Raw genomic sequence first — 19,196 nt, forward strand, 5'->3', positions numbered from 1 at the left:
TGGTGTGCAATGGTGTCTGCTGGTGTGGGGTGGAGTCTGCTGTTGTCAGAGCGGTGTCTGCTAGTGTAGGAACGTCTTGACTGCTGGTGTGGGTGGTGTCGGGGCGGTGTCTTGTTGCTGGTATGGGGCTGATGTCTTCTGCTGTGGGGCTGGTGTGGGGTGGTGTCTTCTGCTGTGCGGTGGTATCTGCTGGTAATGTGTCTGCTGGTGCGGTGTCCTGTCTGCTGATGTGAGATGGTGTCCGTTGGTATGAGGTGGTGTCTGCTGGTGTGGGGCGGTGTCTGCTGGTGTGGGGCGGTGTCTGCTGGTGTGGAGCGGTGTCTGCTGGTGTAGGAGCGGTGTCTGCTGGTATTGGGGTGGTGTATAGTTGCTAAAATGGGGCATTGTCTGCTGGTATTGGGGTGGTGTCTGCCGGTGTGGGCGGTGTCTGCTGGTGTAGGAGCGTTGTGTCTACTGGTGTTGGTCGGTGTCTACTGTGTTGGTCGGTTTCTGCTGGTGTGGGCTACTGGGTATTGATGTCTGCCGGTGGGTATTGATGTCTGCCGGTGGGTATTGATGTCTGCCGGTGGGTATTGATGTCTGCCGGTGGGTGGTGATGTCTGCCGGTGGGTATTGATGTCTGCCGGTGGGTGGTAATGTCTGCCGGTGGGTGGTAATGTCTGCCGGTGGGTATTGATGTCTGCCGGTGGGTGATGATGTCTGCCAGTGGGTATTGATGTCTGCCGGTGGGTATTGATGTCTGCCGGTGGGTATTGATGTCTGCCGGTGGGTATTGATGTCTGCCGGTGGGTATTGATGTCTGCCGGTGGGTGATGATGTCTGCCAGTGGGTATTGATGTCTGCCAGTGGGTATTGATGTCTGCCGGTGGGTATTGATGTCTGCCGGTGGGTGATGATGTCTGCCAGTGGGTATTGATGTCTGCCGGTGGGTATTGATGTCTGCCGGTGGGTGATGATGTCTGCCAGTGGGTATTGATGTCTGCCGGTGGGTGGTAATGTCTGCCGGTGGGTATTGATGTCTGCCGGTGGGTGATGATGTCTGCCGGTGGGTGATGATGTCTGCCGGTGGGTGGTAATGTCTGCCGGTGGGTATTGATGTCTGCCGGTGGGTGATGATGTCTGCCGGTGGGTGGTAATGTCTGCCGGTGGGTATTGATGTCTGCCGGTGGGTGATGATGTCTGCCGGTGGGTATTGATGTCTGCCGGTGGGTGATGATGTCTGCCGGTGGGTATTGATGTCTGCCGGTGGGTATTGATGTCTGCCGGTGGGTGATGATGTCTGCCGGTGGGTGGTGATGTCTGCCGGTGGGTATTGATGTCTGCCGGTGGGTGATGATGTCTGCCGGTGGGTATTGATGTCTGCCGGTGGGTGATGATGTCTGCCGGTGGGTGGTGATGTCTGCCGGTGGGTATTGATGTCTGCGGTGGGTGATGATGTCTGCCGGTGGGTGGTGATGTCTGCCGGTGGGTGGTAATGTCTGCCGGTGGGTATTGATGTCTGCCGGTGGGTATTGATGTCTGCCGGTGGGTGATGATGTCTGCCGGTGGGTGATGATGTCTGCCGGTGGGTGGTGATGTCTGCCGGTGGGTATTGATGTCTGCCGGTGGGTGATGATGTCTGCCTGTGGGTGGTAATGTCTGCCGGTGGGTATTGATGTCTGCTGGTGTCTGCTGAGCAGAACTGTGCTTCTTCTCTTTCCCAGTCGTTGTTCTACTGGCTGTACTCCAGTCCACGCTGCTGCCTTCGCCTGCCTCCCTGCTCTGCTTGCTACACTGCTGGATGCAGGGGGTGACCTGAGGCTGCACGACAGTGAGGGACGATCTCCAGAGGATTGGGCCCAGGCAGCTGGTCCGCAGAGGAACCCACAGGTACTGGATACGGAGAGGCAGAGACAGGAGGAAAGGGGCAGGGGATAGGAGCTGGAGGGTAGAGAGGGAGAGAGAACAGATGAAATAGGAGCAGGAGTAGGCATTCAGCCCTTCGAGCCTGCTGCCCCATTGAATGAGAACATGACTGTGCTCCTTCAACACCATTTTCCTGCACCATCCCTGTCCCTTGATGTTTTAATATGTGGAAATTTATCGACCTCAGTCTTGAGAGAGAGAGAGCTGGAGGAAGGGACACGGAGGTGAGAGATGCGGACAGAGAGAAACGGGAGAGAAGGAATGGAATGGACATGGTTTAGAGCGAGAGAGAAGAGACTGTGAGGGAGAGGGAGAGAGACAGAGGGATAGAGAGGGAGTGGGAGGGAGATGCAGGGAGGGAGACAGAGGGATAGAGAGGGAGAGGGAGGGAGAGTGAGAGAGAGATGCGGGGGAGAGACAGAGGATAGAGAGGGAGTGGGAGGGAGATGCAGGGGGGGAGAGTGAGAGAGAGATGCGGGGGGAGAGACAGAGGGATAGAGAGGAGTGGGAGGGAGATGCAGGGAGGGGAGAGTGAGAGAGAGATGCGGGGGAGAGACAGAGGGATAGAGAGGGAGAGGGAGGGAGATGCAGGGAAGGAGAGTGAGAGAGAGATGCGGGGGAGAGACAGAGGGATAGAGAGGGAGTGGGAGGGAGATGCAGGGAGGGAGAGTGAGAGAGAGATGTGGGGGAGAGACAGAGGGATAGAGAGGGAGTGGGAGGGAGATGCAGGGAGGGAGAGTGAGAGAGAGATGCGGGGGAGAGACAGAGGGATAGAGAGGGAGAGGGAGGGAGATGCAGGGAAGGAGAGTGAGAGAGAGATGCGGGGGAGAGACAGAGGGATAGAGAGGGAGTGGGAGGGAGATGCGGGGAGAGAGACAGAGGGATAGAGAGGGAGTGGGAGGGAGATGCAGGGAGGGAGAGTGAGAGAGAGATGCGGGGGAGAGACAGAGGGAGTGGGAGGGAGATGCGGGGAGAGAGACAGAGGGAGGGGGAGGGAGAGTGAGAGAGAGATGTGGGGAGAGAGACAGAGGGATAGAGAGGGAGTGGGAGGGAGATGCAGGGAGGGAGAGTGAGAGAGAGATGTGGGGGAGAGACAGAGGGATAGAGAGGGAGTGGGAGGGAGATGCAGGGAGGGAGAGTGAGAGAGAGATGTGGGGGAGAGACAGAGGGATAGAGAGGGAGTGGGAGGAGATGCAGGGAGGGAGAGTGAGAGAGAGATGTGGGGGAGAGACAGAGGGATAGAGAGGGAGTGGGAGGAGATGCGGGGAGAGAGACAGAGGGATAGAGAGGGAGTGGAGGGAGATGCGGGTAGAGAGGCAGAGGGATAGAGAGGGAGGGGGAGGGAGAGTGAGAGAGAGATGCGGGGGAGAGACAGGGATAGAGAGGGAGTGGGAGGGAGATGCGGGCAGGGCGAGAGAGAGATGCGGGGGAGAGACAGAGGGATAGAGAGGGAGGGGGAGGGAGAGAGAGAGAGAGATGCGGGGGAGAGACAGAGGGATAGAGAGGGAGTGGGAGGGAGATGCGGGGAGAGAGCAGAAGGATAGAGAGGGAGGGGGAGGGAGACAGAGGGAGTGGGAGGGAGATGCGGGGAGAGAGGCAGAGGGATAGAGAGGGAGGGAGAGAGAGAGAGAGATGCGGGGAGAGAGACAGGGATAGAGAGGGAGGGGGAGGGAGAGTGAGAGAGAGATGCGGGGAGAGAGATGGAGGGATAGAGAGGGAGTGGGAGGGAGATGCGGGCAGGGGAGAGAGAGAGATGCGGGGGAGAGACAGAGGGATAGGGAGGGAGAGTGAGAGAGATGCGGGGAGAGAGATGGAGGGATAGAGAGGGAGTGGGAGGGAGATGCGGGGAGAGAGACAGAGGGATAGAGATGGAGGGGGAGGGGGAGAGAGACAGAGGGATAGAGAGGGAGGGGAGGGAGAGTGAGAGAGAGATGCGGGGAGAGAGATGGAGGGATAGAGAGGGAGTGGGAGGGAGATGCGGGGAGGGAGACGGAGGGATAGAGAGGGAGTGGGAGGGAGATGCGGGGAGGGTGACGGAGGGATAGAGAGGGAGTGGGAGGGAGATGCGGGGAGAGAGAGTGAGAGAGAGATGCGGGGAGGGAGACGGAGGGATGGGGAGGGAGAGAGAGAGAGATGCGGGGAGGGAGACGGAGGGATAGAGAGGAGTGGGAGGGAGATGCGGGAGGGAGATGGAGGGATAGAGAGGGAGTGGGAGGGAGATGCGGGGAGGGAGAGTGAGAGAGAGATGCGGGGAGGGAGACGGAGGGATGGGGAGGGAGAGAGAGAGAGATGCGGGGAGGGAGACGGAGGGATAGAGAGGGAGTGGGAGGGAGATGCGGGGAGAGAGACGGAGGGATAGAGAGGGAGTGGGAGGGAGATGCGGGGAGAGAGACGGAGGGATAGAGAGTGTGGGAGAGAAATGCGGGGAGTGAGAGAGAGATGCGGGGAGGGAGACGGAGGGATAGAGAGGGAGTGGGAGGGATGTGGGTTAGATAGAGATGGGGAAAGGGAATGAGAGAGACGGGGGAAGACAACACGAAAGGGAGAAGCTGGAGGGAGAGAGAGAGACAGTGGAGACCGAGAGATGGCAAGTGTTCTATTAGTCTCCCCTCCTCGCTCTGTCGCCCTGTCTGACTCAATCTGTCTGTCTCCCTCCCCACATCTCTCTCTCACTCTCCCTCACAGTCTCTCTCTCTCACTCTCCCTCCCCACATCTCTCTCTCACTCTCCCTCACAGTCTCTCTCTCTCTCTCTCCCTCACAGGCTTTCTCTCTTTCTCTCCCTCACAGTCTCTCTCTCTCACTCTCCCTCACAGTCTCTCTCTCTCACTCTCCCTCACAGTCTCTCTCTTTCTCTCTCACTCTCCCTCACAGTCTCTCTCTCACTCTCCCTCACAGTCTCTCTCTTTCTCTCTCACTCTCCCTCACAGTCTCTCTCTCACTCGCCCTCACAGTCTCTCACTCTCCCTCACAGTCTCTCTCTCTCTCTCACTCTCCCTCACAGTCCCTCTCTCTCTCTCTCTCTCTCTCACTCTCCCTCACAGTCTCTCCTCTCTCTCACTCTCCCTCACAGTCTCTCTCTCTCTCACTCTCCCTCACAGTCTCTCACTCTCCCTCACAGTCTCTCCTCTCTCTCTCATTCTCCCTCACAGTCTCTCTCTCTCTCTCACACTCTCCCTCACAGTCTCTCCCTCTCTCTCACTCTTCCTCAGTCTCTCTCTCACTCTCCCTCACAGTCTCTCTCACTCTCCCTCACAGTCGCTCTCTCTCACTCTCCCTCACAGTCTCTCTCTCTCTCTCTCTCTCTCTCTCTCTCTCTCTCTCTCACTCTCTCTCACTTTCCCTCACAGTCTCTCTCACTTTCCCTCACAGTCTCTCTCACTTTCCTCACAGTCTCTCTCACTCTCCCTCTCACTCTCTCTCCCTCACACTCTCTCTCTCTTTCTCTCTCACTCTCTCTCTCTCTCCCTCACAATCTCTCTCTCTCTCTCACTCTCCCTCTCCCTCACTCTCCCTCTCCCTCACTCTCTCTCTCTCACTCTCTCACGCTCTCTCTCTCACTCTCTCTCTCTCACTCTCCCTCACAGTCTCTCTCTCACTCTCCCTCACAGTCTCTCTCTCACTCTCCCTCACAGTCTCTCTCTCAATCTCCCTCACAGTCTCTCTCTCATTCTCTCTCTCACTCTCCCTCACAGTCTCTCTCTCTCACTCTCCCTCACAGTCTCTCTCTGTCTCTCTCACAGTCTCTCTCTCTCTCTCTCTCTCTCTCTCACACACACAGTCTCTCTCACTCTCCCTCACAGTCTTTCTCTCTCTCACTCTCCCTCACAGTCTTTCTCTCTCTCACTCTCCCTCACAGTCTTTCTCTCTCTCACTCTCCTCACAGTCTCTCTCTCTCTCTCTCTCACTGGCTCTCACAGTCTCTCTCTCTCTCTCTCACTGTCTCTCTCTCTCTCTCTCACTCTCCCTCACAGTCTCTCTCTCTCTCACTCTCTCACGCTCTCTCTCTCTCACTGTCTCTCTCTCTCTCTCTCACTCTCCCTCACAGTCTCTCTCTCTCTCACTCTCTCTCTCACTCTCCCTACACAGTCTCTCTCTCTCTCACTCTCTCTCTCACTCTCCCTCACAGTCTTTCTCTCTCTCACTCTCCCTCACAGTCTTTCTCTCTCTCACTCTCCCTCACAGTCTCTCTCTCTCTCTCTCTCACTGTCTCTCACAGTCTCTCTCTCTCTCTCTCTCACTGTCTCTCTCTCTCTCTCTCACTCTCCCTCACAGTCTCTCTCTCTCTCTCCCTCCCTCTCACTCTCCCTCACAGTCTCTCTCTCACTCTCCCTCACTCTCCCTCACAGTCTCTCTCTCTCTCTCACTCTCCCTCACAGTCTCTCTCTGTCTCTCTCTCACTCTCCCTCACAGTCTCTCTCTCACTCTCCCTCACAGTCTCTCTCTCTCTCACTCTCCCTCACAGTCTCTCTCTCTCACTCTCCCTCACAGTCTCTCTCTCTCACTCTCCCTCACAGTCCCTCTCTCTCTCTCTCACTCTCCCTCACAGTCTCTCTCTCTCTCACTCTCCCTCACAGTCTCTCTCTCTCACTCTCCCTCACAGTCTCTCTCTCTCACTCTCCCTCACAGTCTCTCTCTCTCTCTCACTCTCCCTCACAGTCTCTCTCTCTCTCTCTCTCACTCTCCCTCACAGTCTCTCTCTCTCTCTCTCACTCTCCTCATAGTCTCTCTCTCTCACTCTCCCTCACAGTCTCTCTCTCTCTCACTCTCCCTCACAGTCTCTCTCTCTCTCACTCTCCCTCACAGTCTCTCTCTCTCACTCTCCCTCACAGTCTCTCCTCTCACTCTCCCTCACAGTCTCTCTCTCTCACTCTCCCTCACAGTCTCTCTCTCTCACTCTCCCTCACAGTCTCTCTCTCACTCTCCCTCACAGTCTCTCTCTCTCACTCTCCCTCACAGTCTCTCTCTCTCACTCTCCTCACAGTCTCTCTCTCTCACTCTCCCTCGCAGTCTCTCTCTCTCTCTCCCTCGCAGTCTCTCTCTCTCTCACTCTCCCTCACAGTCTCTCTCTCTCTCACTCTCCCTCACAGTCTCTCTCTCTCACTCTCCCTCACAGTCTCTCTCTCTCACTCTCCCTCACAGTCTCTCTCTCTCACTCTCCCTCACAGTCTCTCTCTCTCTCTCCTCGCAGTCTCTCTCTCTCTCACTCTCCCTCACAGTCTCTCTCTCTCACTCTCCCTCACAGTCTCTCTCTCTCTCTCTCACTCTCCCTCACAGTCTCTCTCTCTCTCTCACTCTCCCTCACAGTCTCTCTCTCTCACTCTCCCTCACAGTCTCTCTCTCTCTCTCTCACCTCTCCTCACAGTCTCTCTCTCTCTCACTCTCCTTCACAGTCTCTCTCTCTCACTCTCCCTCACAGTCTCTCTCTCTCACTCTCCCTCACAGTCTCTCTCTCTCACTCTCCCTCACAGTCTCTCTCTCTCACTCTCCCTCACAGTCTCTCTCTCTCACTCTCCCTCACAGTCTCTCTCTCTCACTCTCCCTCACAGTCTCTCTCTCTCACTCTCCCTCACAGTCTCTCTCTCTCACTCTCCCTCACAGTCTCTCTCTCTCTCTCTCCCTCACAGTCTCTCTCTCTCTCTCTCCCTCACAGTCTCTCCCTCTCTCTCTCCCTCACAGTCTCTCTCTCTCACTCTCCCTCACAGTCTCTCTCTCTCACTCTCCCTCACAGTCTCTCTCTCTCTCTCTCACTCTCCCTCACAGTCTCTCTCTCTCACTCTCCCTCACAGTCTCTCTCTCTCTCTCTCACTCTCCCTCACAGTCTCTCTCTCTCACTCTCCCTCACAGTCTCTCTCTCTCTCACTCTCCCTCACAGTCTCTCTCTCTCACTCTCCCTCACAGTCTCTCTCTCTCACTCTCCCTCACAGTCTCTCTCTCTCTCTCTCACTCTCCCTCACAGTCTCTCTCTCTCTCTCTTTCTCTCCCTCACAGTCTCTCTCTCTCACTCTCCCTCACAGTCTCTCTCTCTCTCTCACTCTCCCTCACAGTCTCTCTCTCTCACTCTCCCTCACAGTCTCTCTCTCTCTCTCTCACTCTCCCTCACAGTCTCTCTCTCTCTCTCACTCTCCCTCACAGTCTCTCTCTCTCACTCTCCTCACAGTCTCTCTCTCTCTCTCTCCCTCACAGTCTCTCTCTCTCTCTCTCTCCCTCACAGTCTCTCTCTCTCACTCTCCCTCACAGTCTCTCTCTCTCACTCTCCCTCACAGTCTCTCTCTCTCTCTCTCACTCTCCCTCACAGTCTCTCTCTCTCACTCTCCCTCACAGTCTCTCTCTCTCTCTCTCACTCTCCCTCACAGTCTCTCTCTCTCTCTCTCACTCTCCCTCACAGTCTCTCTCTCTCTCTCTCACTCTCCCTCACAGTCTCTCTCTCTCACTCTCCCTCACAGTCTCTCTCTCTCTCTCTCACTCTCCCTCACAGTCTCTCTCTCTCACTCTCCCTCACAGTCTCTCTCTCTCTTCTCACTCTCCCTCACAGTCTCTCTCTCTCTCTCTCACTCTCCCTCACAGTCTCTCTCTCTCACTCTCCCTCACAGTCTCTCTCTCTCTCTCTCACTCTCCCTCACAGTCTCTCTCTCTCTCTCACTCTCCCTCACAGTCTCTCTCTCTCACTCTCCCTCACAGTCTCTCTCTCTCTCTCTCTCCCTCGCAGTCTCTCTCTCTCTCACTCTCCCTCACAGTCTCTCTCTCTCTCACTCTCCTCACAGTCTCTCTCTCTCACTCTCCCTCACAGTCTCTCTCTCTCACTCTCCCTCACAGTCTCTCTCTCTCACTCTCCCTCACAGTCTCTCTCTCTCTCTCCCTCGCAGTCTCTCTCTCTCTCACTCTCCCTCACAGTCTCTCTCTCTCACTCTCCCTCACAGTCTCTCTCTCTCTCTCTCACTCTCCCTCACAGTCTCTCTCTCTCTCTCACTCTCCCTCACAGTCTCTCTCTCTCACTCTCCCTCACAGTCTCTCTCTCTCTCTCTCACTCTCCCTCACAGTCTCTCTCTCTCTCACTCTCCTTCACAGTCTCTCTCTCTCACTCTCCCTCACAGTCTCTCTCTCTCACTCTCCCTCACAGTCTCTCTCTCTCCACTCTCCCTCACAGTCTCTCTCTCTCACTCTCCCTCACAGTCTCTCTCTCTCACTCTCCCTCACAGTCTCTCTCTCTCACTCTCCTCACAGTCTCTCTCTCTCACTCTCCCTCACAGTCTCTCTCTCTCACTCTCCCTCACAGTCTCTCTCTCTCACTCTCCCTCACAGTCTCTCTCTCTCTCTCTCCCTCACAGTCTCTCTCTCTCTCTCTCCCTCACAGTCTCTCTCTCTCTCTCTCCCTCACAGTCTCTCTCTCTCACTCTCCCTCACAGTCTCTCTCTCTCACTCTCCCTCACAGTCTCTCTCTCTCTCTCTCACTCTCCCTCACAGTCTCTCTCTCTCACTCTCCCTCACAGTCTCTCTCTCTCTCTCTCACTCTCCCTCACAGTCTCTCTCTCTCACTCTCCTCACAGTCTCTCTCTCTCTCACTCTCCCTCACAGTCTCTCTCTCTCACTCTCCCTCACAGTCTCTCTCTCTCACTCTCCCTCACAGTCTCTCTCTCTCTCTCTCACTCTCCCTCACAGTCTCTCTCTCTCTCTCTTTCTCTCCCTCACAGTCTCTCTCTCTCACTCTCCCTCACAGTCTCTCTCTCTCTCTCACTCTCCCTCACAGTCTCTCTCTCTCACTCTCCCTCACAGTCTCTCTCTCTCTCTCTCACTCTCCCTCACAGTCTCTCTCTCTCTCTCACTCTCCCTCACAGTCTCTCTCTCTCACTCTCCTCACAGTCTCTCTCTCTCTCTCACTCTCCCTCACAGTCTCTCTCTCTCACTCTCCCTCACAGTCTCTCTCTCTCTCACTCTCCCTCACAGTCTCTCTCTCTCTCTCTCTCCCTCACAGTCTCTCTCTCTCACTCTCCCTCACAGTCTCTCTCTCTCTCTCTCACTCTCCCTCACAGTCTCTCTCTCTCACTCTCCCTCACAGTCTCTCTCTCTCTCTCTCACTCTCCCTCACAGTCTCTCTCTCTCACTCTCCCTCACAGTCTCTCTCTCTCACTCTCCCTCACAGTCTCTCTCTCTCTCACTCTCCCTCACAGTCTCTCTCTCTCACTCTCCCTCACAGTCTCTCTCTCTCACTCTCCCTCACAGTCTCTCTCTCTCTCTCTCACTCTCCCTCACAGTCTCTCTCTCTCTCTCTTTCTCTCCCTCACAGTCTCTCTCTCTCACTCTCCCTCACAGTCTCTCTCTCTCTCTCTTTCTCTCCCTCACAGTCTCTCTCTCTCACTCTCCCTCACAGTCTCTCTCTCTCTCTCACTCTCCCTCACAGTCTCTCTCTCTCACTCTCCCTCACAGTCTCTCTCTCTCTCTCTCACTCTCCCTCACAGTCTCTCTCTCTCACTCTCCCTCACAGTCTCTCTCTCTCTCTCTCACTCTCCCTCACAGTCCTCTCTCTCTCCTCTCCCTCACAGTCTCTCTCTCTCACTCTCCCTCACAGTCTCTCTCTCTCACTCTCCCTCACAGTCTCTCTCTCTCTCTCTCACTCTCCCTCACAGTCTCTCTCTCTCTCTCTTTCTCACCCTCACAGTCTCTCTCTCTTTCTCTCTCTAAGCCGTGTCCATTCATTCCTTTTCTCTCTGTCTCTGTTACTGTTAATGTCGAAAATGTGGCAGCCAATGAAATACTTCTGAAGTGTGGTCACGGTTAGTGGGGGATACTAGGCAACCAATTTGCACACAGCAAGATCCCACATACAGCAATGAAATAATGACCCAGCCGGTGATCTGGGACGAGTGATAAATGTTGGGGAGAATGCCCCTTTACTCTTGTGGGATCTTTTACTCTCATTTTCCTGTGACAGATGCTGGACTTCCTGTGGCAGTGTCGATCGGAGATGGCACGTCTGGTACATCAGAATGAGTCAGCGAGGGGCTCCTGTCTTCTGCGATCCTGCAGCTCTGCCAGGCTGCTCACACCCACTTCCTCCTTTCTACACTTGTTCCAGCTGAGGTACATGTTTGAGCAGAAGTCTGTGATCGACCTATACCTCTTGTATAAAGTTGGGACAAATGGGAGGCTTTAGAGGCCGGGTATGCGTCCCCTTGTGCGCCGATTCTCCCCGGGTTATGGGTCCCCACAGGCACCGACTCTCCATGGGTTACAGGTCCCCACGGGCACCAGCTGTCCCTGGAGTCCGGGTCCCCAGGGGCACTGACTCTTCCCGGGTTACAGGTCCTCACAGGCACCAACTCTCCCAGGGGTATGGGTCCCCACGGGCACACACTCTCCCTGGGGTACAAGCCCCCTTGTGCGTTGACGCTCCCCGTGGTACGGGTCCCCACGAGCAGTGACTCTCCACGGGCTATGGGTCCCCACTGGCAGTAACTCTCCCCGGAGAACAGGTCTCCATGTGCACCGACTTTCCCCGGGGTACGGGGAGTTAAGAACGAGATTAGCAAGCAGGAGCTCAAAGGTAGTAATCTGCAGATTACTCCCAAGGCCACATGTTACTGAGCATAGAAATGGGAGAATACGCCAGATAAATGTGTGGCTGGAGAGATGGTGCAGGAGGGAGGGCCTCAGATTTCTGGGCCATTGGGACTGGTTCTGGGGAAGGTGGGACCTGTACAAGCCGGGCGGTCTACACCTGAACAGGACCAGGATGAATATCCTTGCAGGAAGGTTTGCTCGTGCTGTTGGGGATGGTTTAAACTAGATTGGCAGGGGGATGGGAACCTGAGGGCAGTTTCAGATAGGACAAATTCAGGGCAGGGAACGGGAGGCAGAAAATTAGCAAGTGACTCTGAAAGACAGAAGAAGTAACGGTTAAAAAGTGTGCTGTACAGGAATTTGACAGTGTTAAAGGGTATTTATTAAAATGCAAAGAGTATAGCAAATAAAGCCGATGAGCTGAGGGCATAGACGGGCACCCATGGCAACACAATATCATTGCTATAACGGAAACTTGGCTTAAAGAGGGGCAAAAAAATACAGCTCAACATCCCTGGATATAAAGTTTTCAGGCAGGATAGAGAGGAGATAAAAAAGGAGGAGGTGCAGCATTATTGGCAAAAGATTCTATTACAGCTGTGAGGAGGGATGATACGCTAAATGAATCATCCAATGAGGCCACATGGGTTGAGCTCAGAAATAAAAAAGGGGCAGCCACACTACTAGGAGGGTACAATGACCCCCAAATAGTGAGAGGGAGATCCAAAGAACAGTACAGCACAGGAACAGGCCATTCGGCCCTCCAAGCCTGCGCTGATCTTGATGCCTGTCGAAACTAAAACCTTCTGCACTTCCGGGGTCCGTATCCCTCTATTCCCATCCTATTCATGTATTTGTCAAGATGTCTCTTAAACATCGCTATCGTACCTGCTTCCACCACCTCCCCCGGCAGCAAGTTCCAGGCACTCACCACCCTCTGTGTAAAGAACTTGCCTCGCACATCCCCTCTAAACTTTGCCCCTCGCACCTTAAACCTATGTCCCCTAGTAACTGACTCTTCCACCCTGGGGAAAAAGCTTCTGACTATCCACTCTGTCCATGCCGCTCATAACTTTGTAAACCTCTATCATGTCGCCCCTCCACCTCTGTCGTTCCAGTGAAAACAATCCGAGTTTATCCAACCTCTCCTCATAGCTAATGTCCTCCAGACCAGGCAACATCCTGGTAAACCTCTTCTGTACCCTCTCCAAAGCCTCCACATCCTTCTGGTAGTGTGGCGACCAGAATTGCACGCAATATTCTAAGTGTGGCCTAACTAAGGTTGTGTACAGCTGCAGCATGACTTGCCAATTTTTATACTCTATGCCCCGACCGATGAAGGCAAGCATGCCGTATGCCTTCTTGACTATCTTGTCCACCTGCGTTGCCACTTTCAGTGACCTGTGGACCTGTATGCCCAGATCTCTCTGCCTGTCAATACTCCTAAGGGTTCTGCCATTTACTGTATACTTCTCACCTGTATTAGATCTTCCAAAATGCATTACCTCACATTTGTCCGGATTAAACTCCATCTGCCATTTCTCCGCCCAAGTCTTCAACCGATCTGTATCCTGCTGTATCCTCTGACAATCCTCATCACTATCCGCAACTCCACCAACCTTTGTGTCGTCCGCAAACTTACTAATCAGACCAGCTACATTTTCCTCCAAATCATTTATATATACTACAAAGAGCAAAGGTCCCAGCACTGATCCCTGCGGAACACCACTAGTCACATCCCTCCATTCAGAAAAACACCCATCCACTGCTACCCTCTGTCTTCTATGACCGAGCCAGTTCTGTATCCATCTTGCCAGCTCCCCTCTGATCCCGTGTGACTTCACCTTTTGTATCAGTCTGCCATGAGGGACCTTGTCAAAGGCTTTACTGAAGTCCATATAGATAACATCCACTGCCCTTCCTTCATCAATCATCTTCATCACTTCCTCAAAAAGCTCAATCAAATTAGTGAGACACGACCTCCCCTTCACAAAACCATGCTGCCTCTCGCTAATAAGTTTGTTTGTTTCCAAATGGGAGTAAATCCTGTCCCGAAGAATCCTCTCTAATAATTTCCCTACCACTGACGTAAGGCTCACCGGCCTATAATTTCCTGGATTATCCTTGCTACCCTTCTTAAACAAAGGAACAACATTGGCTATTCTCCAGTCCTCTGGGACCTCACCTGTAGCCAATGAGGATACAAAGATTTCTGTCAAGGCCCCAGCAATTTCTTCTCTTGCCTCCCTCAGTATTCTGGGGTAGATCCCATCAGGCCCTGGGAACTTATCTACCTAATGCTTTGCAAGACACCCAACACCTCCTCCTTTTTGATAATGAGATGACTGAGACTATCTACACTCCCTTCCCTAGGCTCATCATCCACCAAGTCCTTCTCTTTGGTGAATACTGATATAAAAGTACTCATTTAGTACCTCGCCTATTTCCTCTGGCTCCACACATAGATTTCCTTCTCCGTCCTTGAGTGGGCCAACCCTTTCCCTAGTTACCCTCTTGCTCTTTATATACGTATAAAAAGCCTTGGGATTTTCCTTAATCCTGTTTGCCAATGACTTTTCATGACCCTTTTTAGCCCTCCTGACTCCTTGCTTAAGTTCCTTCCTACTGTCTTTATACAGAGAGGGAGAGAAACAGAGAGAGGGAGAGAAACTGAGAGAGAAAAAACAGAGAAAACAGACAGAGAGAGAGAGAGAGGGAAACAGAGTGAAAGAGAGAGAGAAAAACAGTGAAAGCGAGGGAGAGAAACAGAGAGAGAGGGAGAGAAACCGAGAGAGAGAAAAAACAGAGAAAACAGACAGAGAGAAATAGAGAGAGAGAGGGAAACAGAGTGAAAGAGAGAAAAACAGTGAAAGCGAGGGAGAGAAACAGAGAGAGAGGGAGAGAAACAGAGAGAGAGGGAGAGAAACAGAGAGAGAGGGAGAGAAACAGAGAGAGAGGGAGAGAAACAGAGAGAGAGGGAGAGAAACAGAGAGAGAGGGAGAGAAACAGAGAGAGAGGGAGAGAAACAGAGAGAGAGGGAGAGAAACAGAGTGAAAGAGAGAGAGAAACAGAGTGAAAGAGAGAGAGAAACAGAGTGAAAGAGAGAGAGAAACAGAGTGAAAGAGAGAGAGAAACAGAGTGAAAGAGAGAGAGAAACAGAGTGAAAGAGAGAGAGAAACAGAGTGAAAGAGAGAGAGAAACAGAGTGAAAGAGAGAGAGAAACAGAGTGAAAGAGAGAGAGAAAAACTGAAAGCGAGGGAGAGAAACAGAGAGAAAGAGAAAAAGAAACAGAGAGAAAGAGAAAAAGAAACAGAGAGAAAGAGAAAAAGAAACAGGGAGAAAGAGAAAAAGAAACAGAGAGAAAGAGAAAAAGAAACAGAGAAAGAGAGAGAGAAACAAGCAGAGACAGAAAGAGAGAGAGAGAGGGAGAGAAACAGAGGGAGAGAAACCGAGAGAGAGAAAAAACAGAGAAAACAGACAGAGAGAAACAGAGAAATAAAGAGAGAAAGGGAAACAGTGAAAGAGAGAGAGGGAAACAGTGAAAGAGAGAGAGAAACAGAGTGAAAGAGAGAGAAAAAAACAGTGAAAGCGAGGGAGAGAAACAGAGAGAAAGAGAAAAAGAAACACAGAGAGAGAAACAGAGTGAAAGAGAGAGAGAAACAGAGTGAAAGAGAGAGAGAAACAGAGTGAAAGAGAGAGAGAAACAGAGTGAAAGAGAGAGAGAAACAGAGTGAAAGAGAGAGAGAAACAGAGTGAAAGAGAGAGAGAAACAGAGTGAAAGAGAGAGAGAAACTGAAAGCGAGGGAGAGAAACAGAGAGAGAGGGAGAGAAACAGAGAAAGAGAAAAAGAAACAGAGAGAAACAAGCAGAGAGACAGAAAGAGAGAGAGGGAGAGAGAGAGAAACAGAGAGAGAGAGAGAGAGAAATTCCTCAAGGGATTCGTCTGTTCCTAGCCTTCCAGCCCTAACGAATGCTTCCTTTTTCTTTTTGACTAGGTTCACAATATCCCGCGTTATCCAAGGTTCCCGAAACTTGCCAAACTTATCCTTCTTCCTCACAGGAACATGCTGGTCCTGGATTCTAATCAACTGACGTTTGAAAGACTCCCACATGTCAGATGTTGATTTACCCTCAAACAGCCGCCCCCAATCTAAATTCTTCAGTTCCTGCCTAATATTGTTATAATTAGCCTTCCCCCAATTTAGCACCTTCACCCGAGGACTACTCTTATCCTTATCCACAAGTACCTTAAAACTTACGGAATTATGGTCACTGTTCCCGAAATGCTCCCCCACTGAAACTTCGACCATCTGGCCGGGCTCATTCCCCAATACCAGGTCCAGTACGGCCCCATCCCTAGTTGGACTATCTACATATTGTTTCAAGAAGCCCTCCTGGATGCTCCTTACAAATTCTGCCCGTTCCAAGCCCCTAGCACTAAGTGAGTCCCAGTCAATATAGGGAAAGTTAAAATCACCCACCACTACAACCCTGTTACCTTTACATCTTTCCAAAATCTGTCGACATATCTGCTCCTCTACCTCCCGCTGGATGTTGGGAGGCCTGTAGAAAACCCCCAACATCGTGACTGCACCCTTCCTATTCCTGAGCTCCACCCATATTGCCTCGCTGCATGACCCCTCCGAGGTGTCCTCCCGCAGTACAGCTGTGATATTCTCCTTAACCAGTAATGCAACTCCCCCACCCCTTTTACATCCCCCTCTATCCCGCCTGAAGCTTCTAATTCCTGGAACATTTAGCTGCCAATCCGGTCCTTCCCTCAACCAAGTCTCTGTAGTAGCAACAACATCATATTTCCAAGTACTAATCCAAGCTCTAAGTTCATCTGCCTTACCTGTTATACTTCTCGCATTGAAACAAATGCACTTCAGACCACCAGTCCCGCTGTGCTCCGCAACATCTCCCTGCCTGCTCTTCCTCTTAGTCTTACTGGCCTTATTTACTCGTTCCCCCTCATTTATTTCACTAGCTGTCCTATTGCTCTGGTTCCCACCCCCCTGCCTCACTAGTTTAAACCCTCCCAAGTGATGCTAGCAAACCTTGCAGCCAGGATATTAGTGCCCCTCCAGTTTAGATTCAACCCGTCCTTCTTGTACAGGTCCCACCTGTCCCTGAAGAGATCCCAATGGTCCAGAAACCCTCCCTTCTACACCAGCTGCTCAGCCACGTGTTTAGCTGCACTATCTTCCTATTTCTAGCCTCACTGGCACATGGCACAGGGAGTAATCCCGAGATTACAACCCTAGAGGTCTTGTCTTTTAACTTTCTACCTAACTCCCTAAACTCCCCCTGCAGGACCTCGTCACTCTTCCTGCCTATGTCATTGGTACCGATGTGTACCACAACCTCTGGCTGTTCACCCTCCCCCTTCAGAATGCCCCTTGGCCGTTCAGAGACATCCTTGACCCTGGCACCAGGGAGGCAACATACCTTCCTGGAGTCTCTTTCATGTTCACAGAAGCACCTACCTGTGCCCCTGACTATAGAGTCCCCTATAACTATTGCTCTTCTGCACTTTGTCCCTCCCTGCTGAACAACAGTGCCAGCCGTGGTGCCACTACTCTGGCTGCTGCTGTTTGCCCCTGATAGGCCATCCCCCCCAACAGTATCCAAAACGGTATACTTGTTAGAGAGGGGGACAGCCACAGGGGATTCCTGCACTGACTGCCTGCCCCTTCTAGCGGTCACCCATCTATCTGCCTGCACCTTGGGTGTAACCACTTCTCTAAAACTCCTGTCTATGACACTTCCTGCCACCTGCATGCTCCTAAGTGCATCCAGTTGCCGCTTCAACTGATCCATGCGGTCTGTGAGGAGCTGCAACTGGGTACACTTCCTGCAGATGTAGGAGTCCGGAACGCTGGAAGTGTCACGGACCTCCCACATCTCACAGGTGAAGCACTTCACCCCTCTAACTGACATTTCTAGCACTAATTAATAAATTAATTTAAGATAAATAAATACTTATTAAATCCTTACTAAATTGTTATAATAACTATGTGGTCCCTAGTGTTAGATTCCTACTATAAATATTAAATGCAGACTAAATACAGTAATCTCCTCCCTCTGTTATTCGAATTAGAACATTACAGCGCAGTACAGGCCCTTCGGCCCTCGATGTTGTGCCGACCTGTGAAACCATCTGACCTACACTATTCCATTTTCATCCATATGTCTATCCAATGACCACTTAAATGCCCTTAAAGTTGGCGAGTCTACTACTGCTGCAGGCAGGGCGTTCCACGCCCCTACTACTCTCTGAGTAAAGAAACTACCTCTAACATCTATCCTATATCTGTCACCCCTCAACTTAAAGCTATGTCCCCTCGTGTTTGCCATCACCATCCGAGGAAAAAGACTCTCACTATCCACCCTATCTAACCCTCTGATTATCTTATATGTCTCTATTAAGTCACCTCTCCTCCTCCTTCTCTCCAACGAAAACAACCTCAAGTCCCTCAGCCTTTCCTCGTAAGACCTTCCCTCCATACCAGGCAACATCTTAGTAAATCTCCTCTGCACCCTTTCCAAAGCTTCCACATCCTTCCTATAATGCGGTGACCAGAACTGCACGCAATACTCCAGGTGCGGTCTCACCAGAGTTTTGGACTGCTGCAGCATGACCTCGTAGCTCCGAAACTCGATCCCCCTACTAATAAAAGCTAACACACCATATGCCTTCTTAGCAGCCCTATTAACCTGGGTGGCAACTTTCAGGGATTTATGTACCTGGATACCAAGATCTCTCTGTTCATCTACACTACCAAGAATCTTCCCATTAGCCCAGTACTCTGCATTGCTGTTACTCCTTCCAAAGTGAATCACCTCACACTTTTCCGCATTAAACTCCATTTGCCATCTCTCAGCCCAGCTCTGCAGCCTATCTATGTCCCTCTGTACCCTACAACATCCTTCGGCACTATCCACAACTCCACTGACCTTCGTGTCATCCGCAAATTTACTAACCCACCCTTCTACACCCTCATCCAGGTCGTTTATAAAAATGACAAACAGCAGTGGCCCCAAAACAGATCCTTGTGGTACACCACTAGTAACTAAACTCCAGGATGAACATTTGCCATCAACCACCACCCTCTGTCTTCTTTCAGCTAGCCAATTTCTGATCCAAAGCACTAAATCACCTTCAATCCCATACTTCCGTATTTTCTGCAATAGCCTACCGTGGGGAACCTTATCAAACGCCTTACTGAAATCCATATACACCACATCCACTGCTTTACCCTCATCCACCTGTTTGGTCACCTTCTCGAAAAACTCAATAAGGTTTGTGAGGCACGACCTACCTTTCACAAAACCGTGCTGACTATCGCTAATGAACTTATTCTTTTCAAGATGATTATAAATCCTGTCTCTTATAATCTTTTCCAACATTTTACCCACAACCGAAGTAAGGCTCACAGGTCTATAATTACCAGGGCTGTCTCTACTCCCCTTCTTGAACAAGGGGACAACATTTGCTATCCTCCAGTCTTCCGGCACTATTCCTGTCGACAATGACGACATAAAGATCAAGGACAAAGGCTCTGCAATCTCCTCCCTAGCTTCCCAGAGAATCCTAGGATAAATCCCATCTGGCCCAGGGGACTTATCTATTTTCACACTTTCCAAAATTGCTAACACCTCCTCCTTGTGAATCTCAATCCCATCTAGCCTAGTAGCCTGAATCTCAGTATTCTCCTCGACAACATTTTC

At 51.8% G+C, this 19,196-nt stretch overlaps 1 protein-coding gene across 1 annotated transcript in view; it reads left to right on the top strand.

Moving 5' to 3' along the window:
* LOC137364730 (uncharacterized) overlaps positions 1-19,196 on the top strand; it is a 167,280-nt gene that overhangs the window by 2,289 nt on the left and 145,795 nt on the right. The window contains exons 3-4 of the mRNA XM_068027760.1: positions 1,704-1,869; positions 10,834-10,982. Of these exons, the coding sequence (XP_067883861.1) occupies positions 1,704-1,869; positions 10,834-10,982 (315 nt within the window). The remainder of the gene's footprint in view (positions 1-1,703; positions 1,870-10,833; positions 10,983-19,196) is intronic.

This window comes from Heterodontus francisci, unplaced genomic scaffold, assembly GCF_036365525.1.
Source record: "Heterodontus francisci isolate sHetFra1 unplaced genomic scaffold, sHetFra1.hap1 HAP1_SCAFFOLD_836, whole genome shotgun sequence".
NCBI lineage: Eukaryota > Metazoa > Chordata > Chondrichthyes > Heterodontiformes > Heterodontidae > Heterodontus > Heterodontus francisci.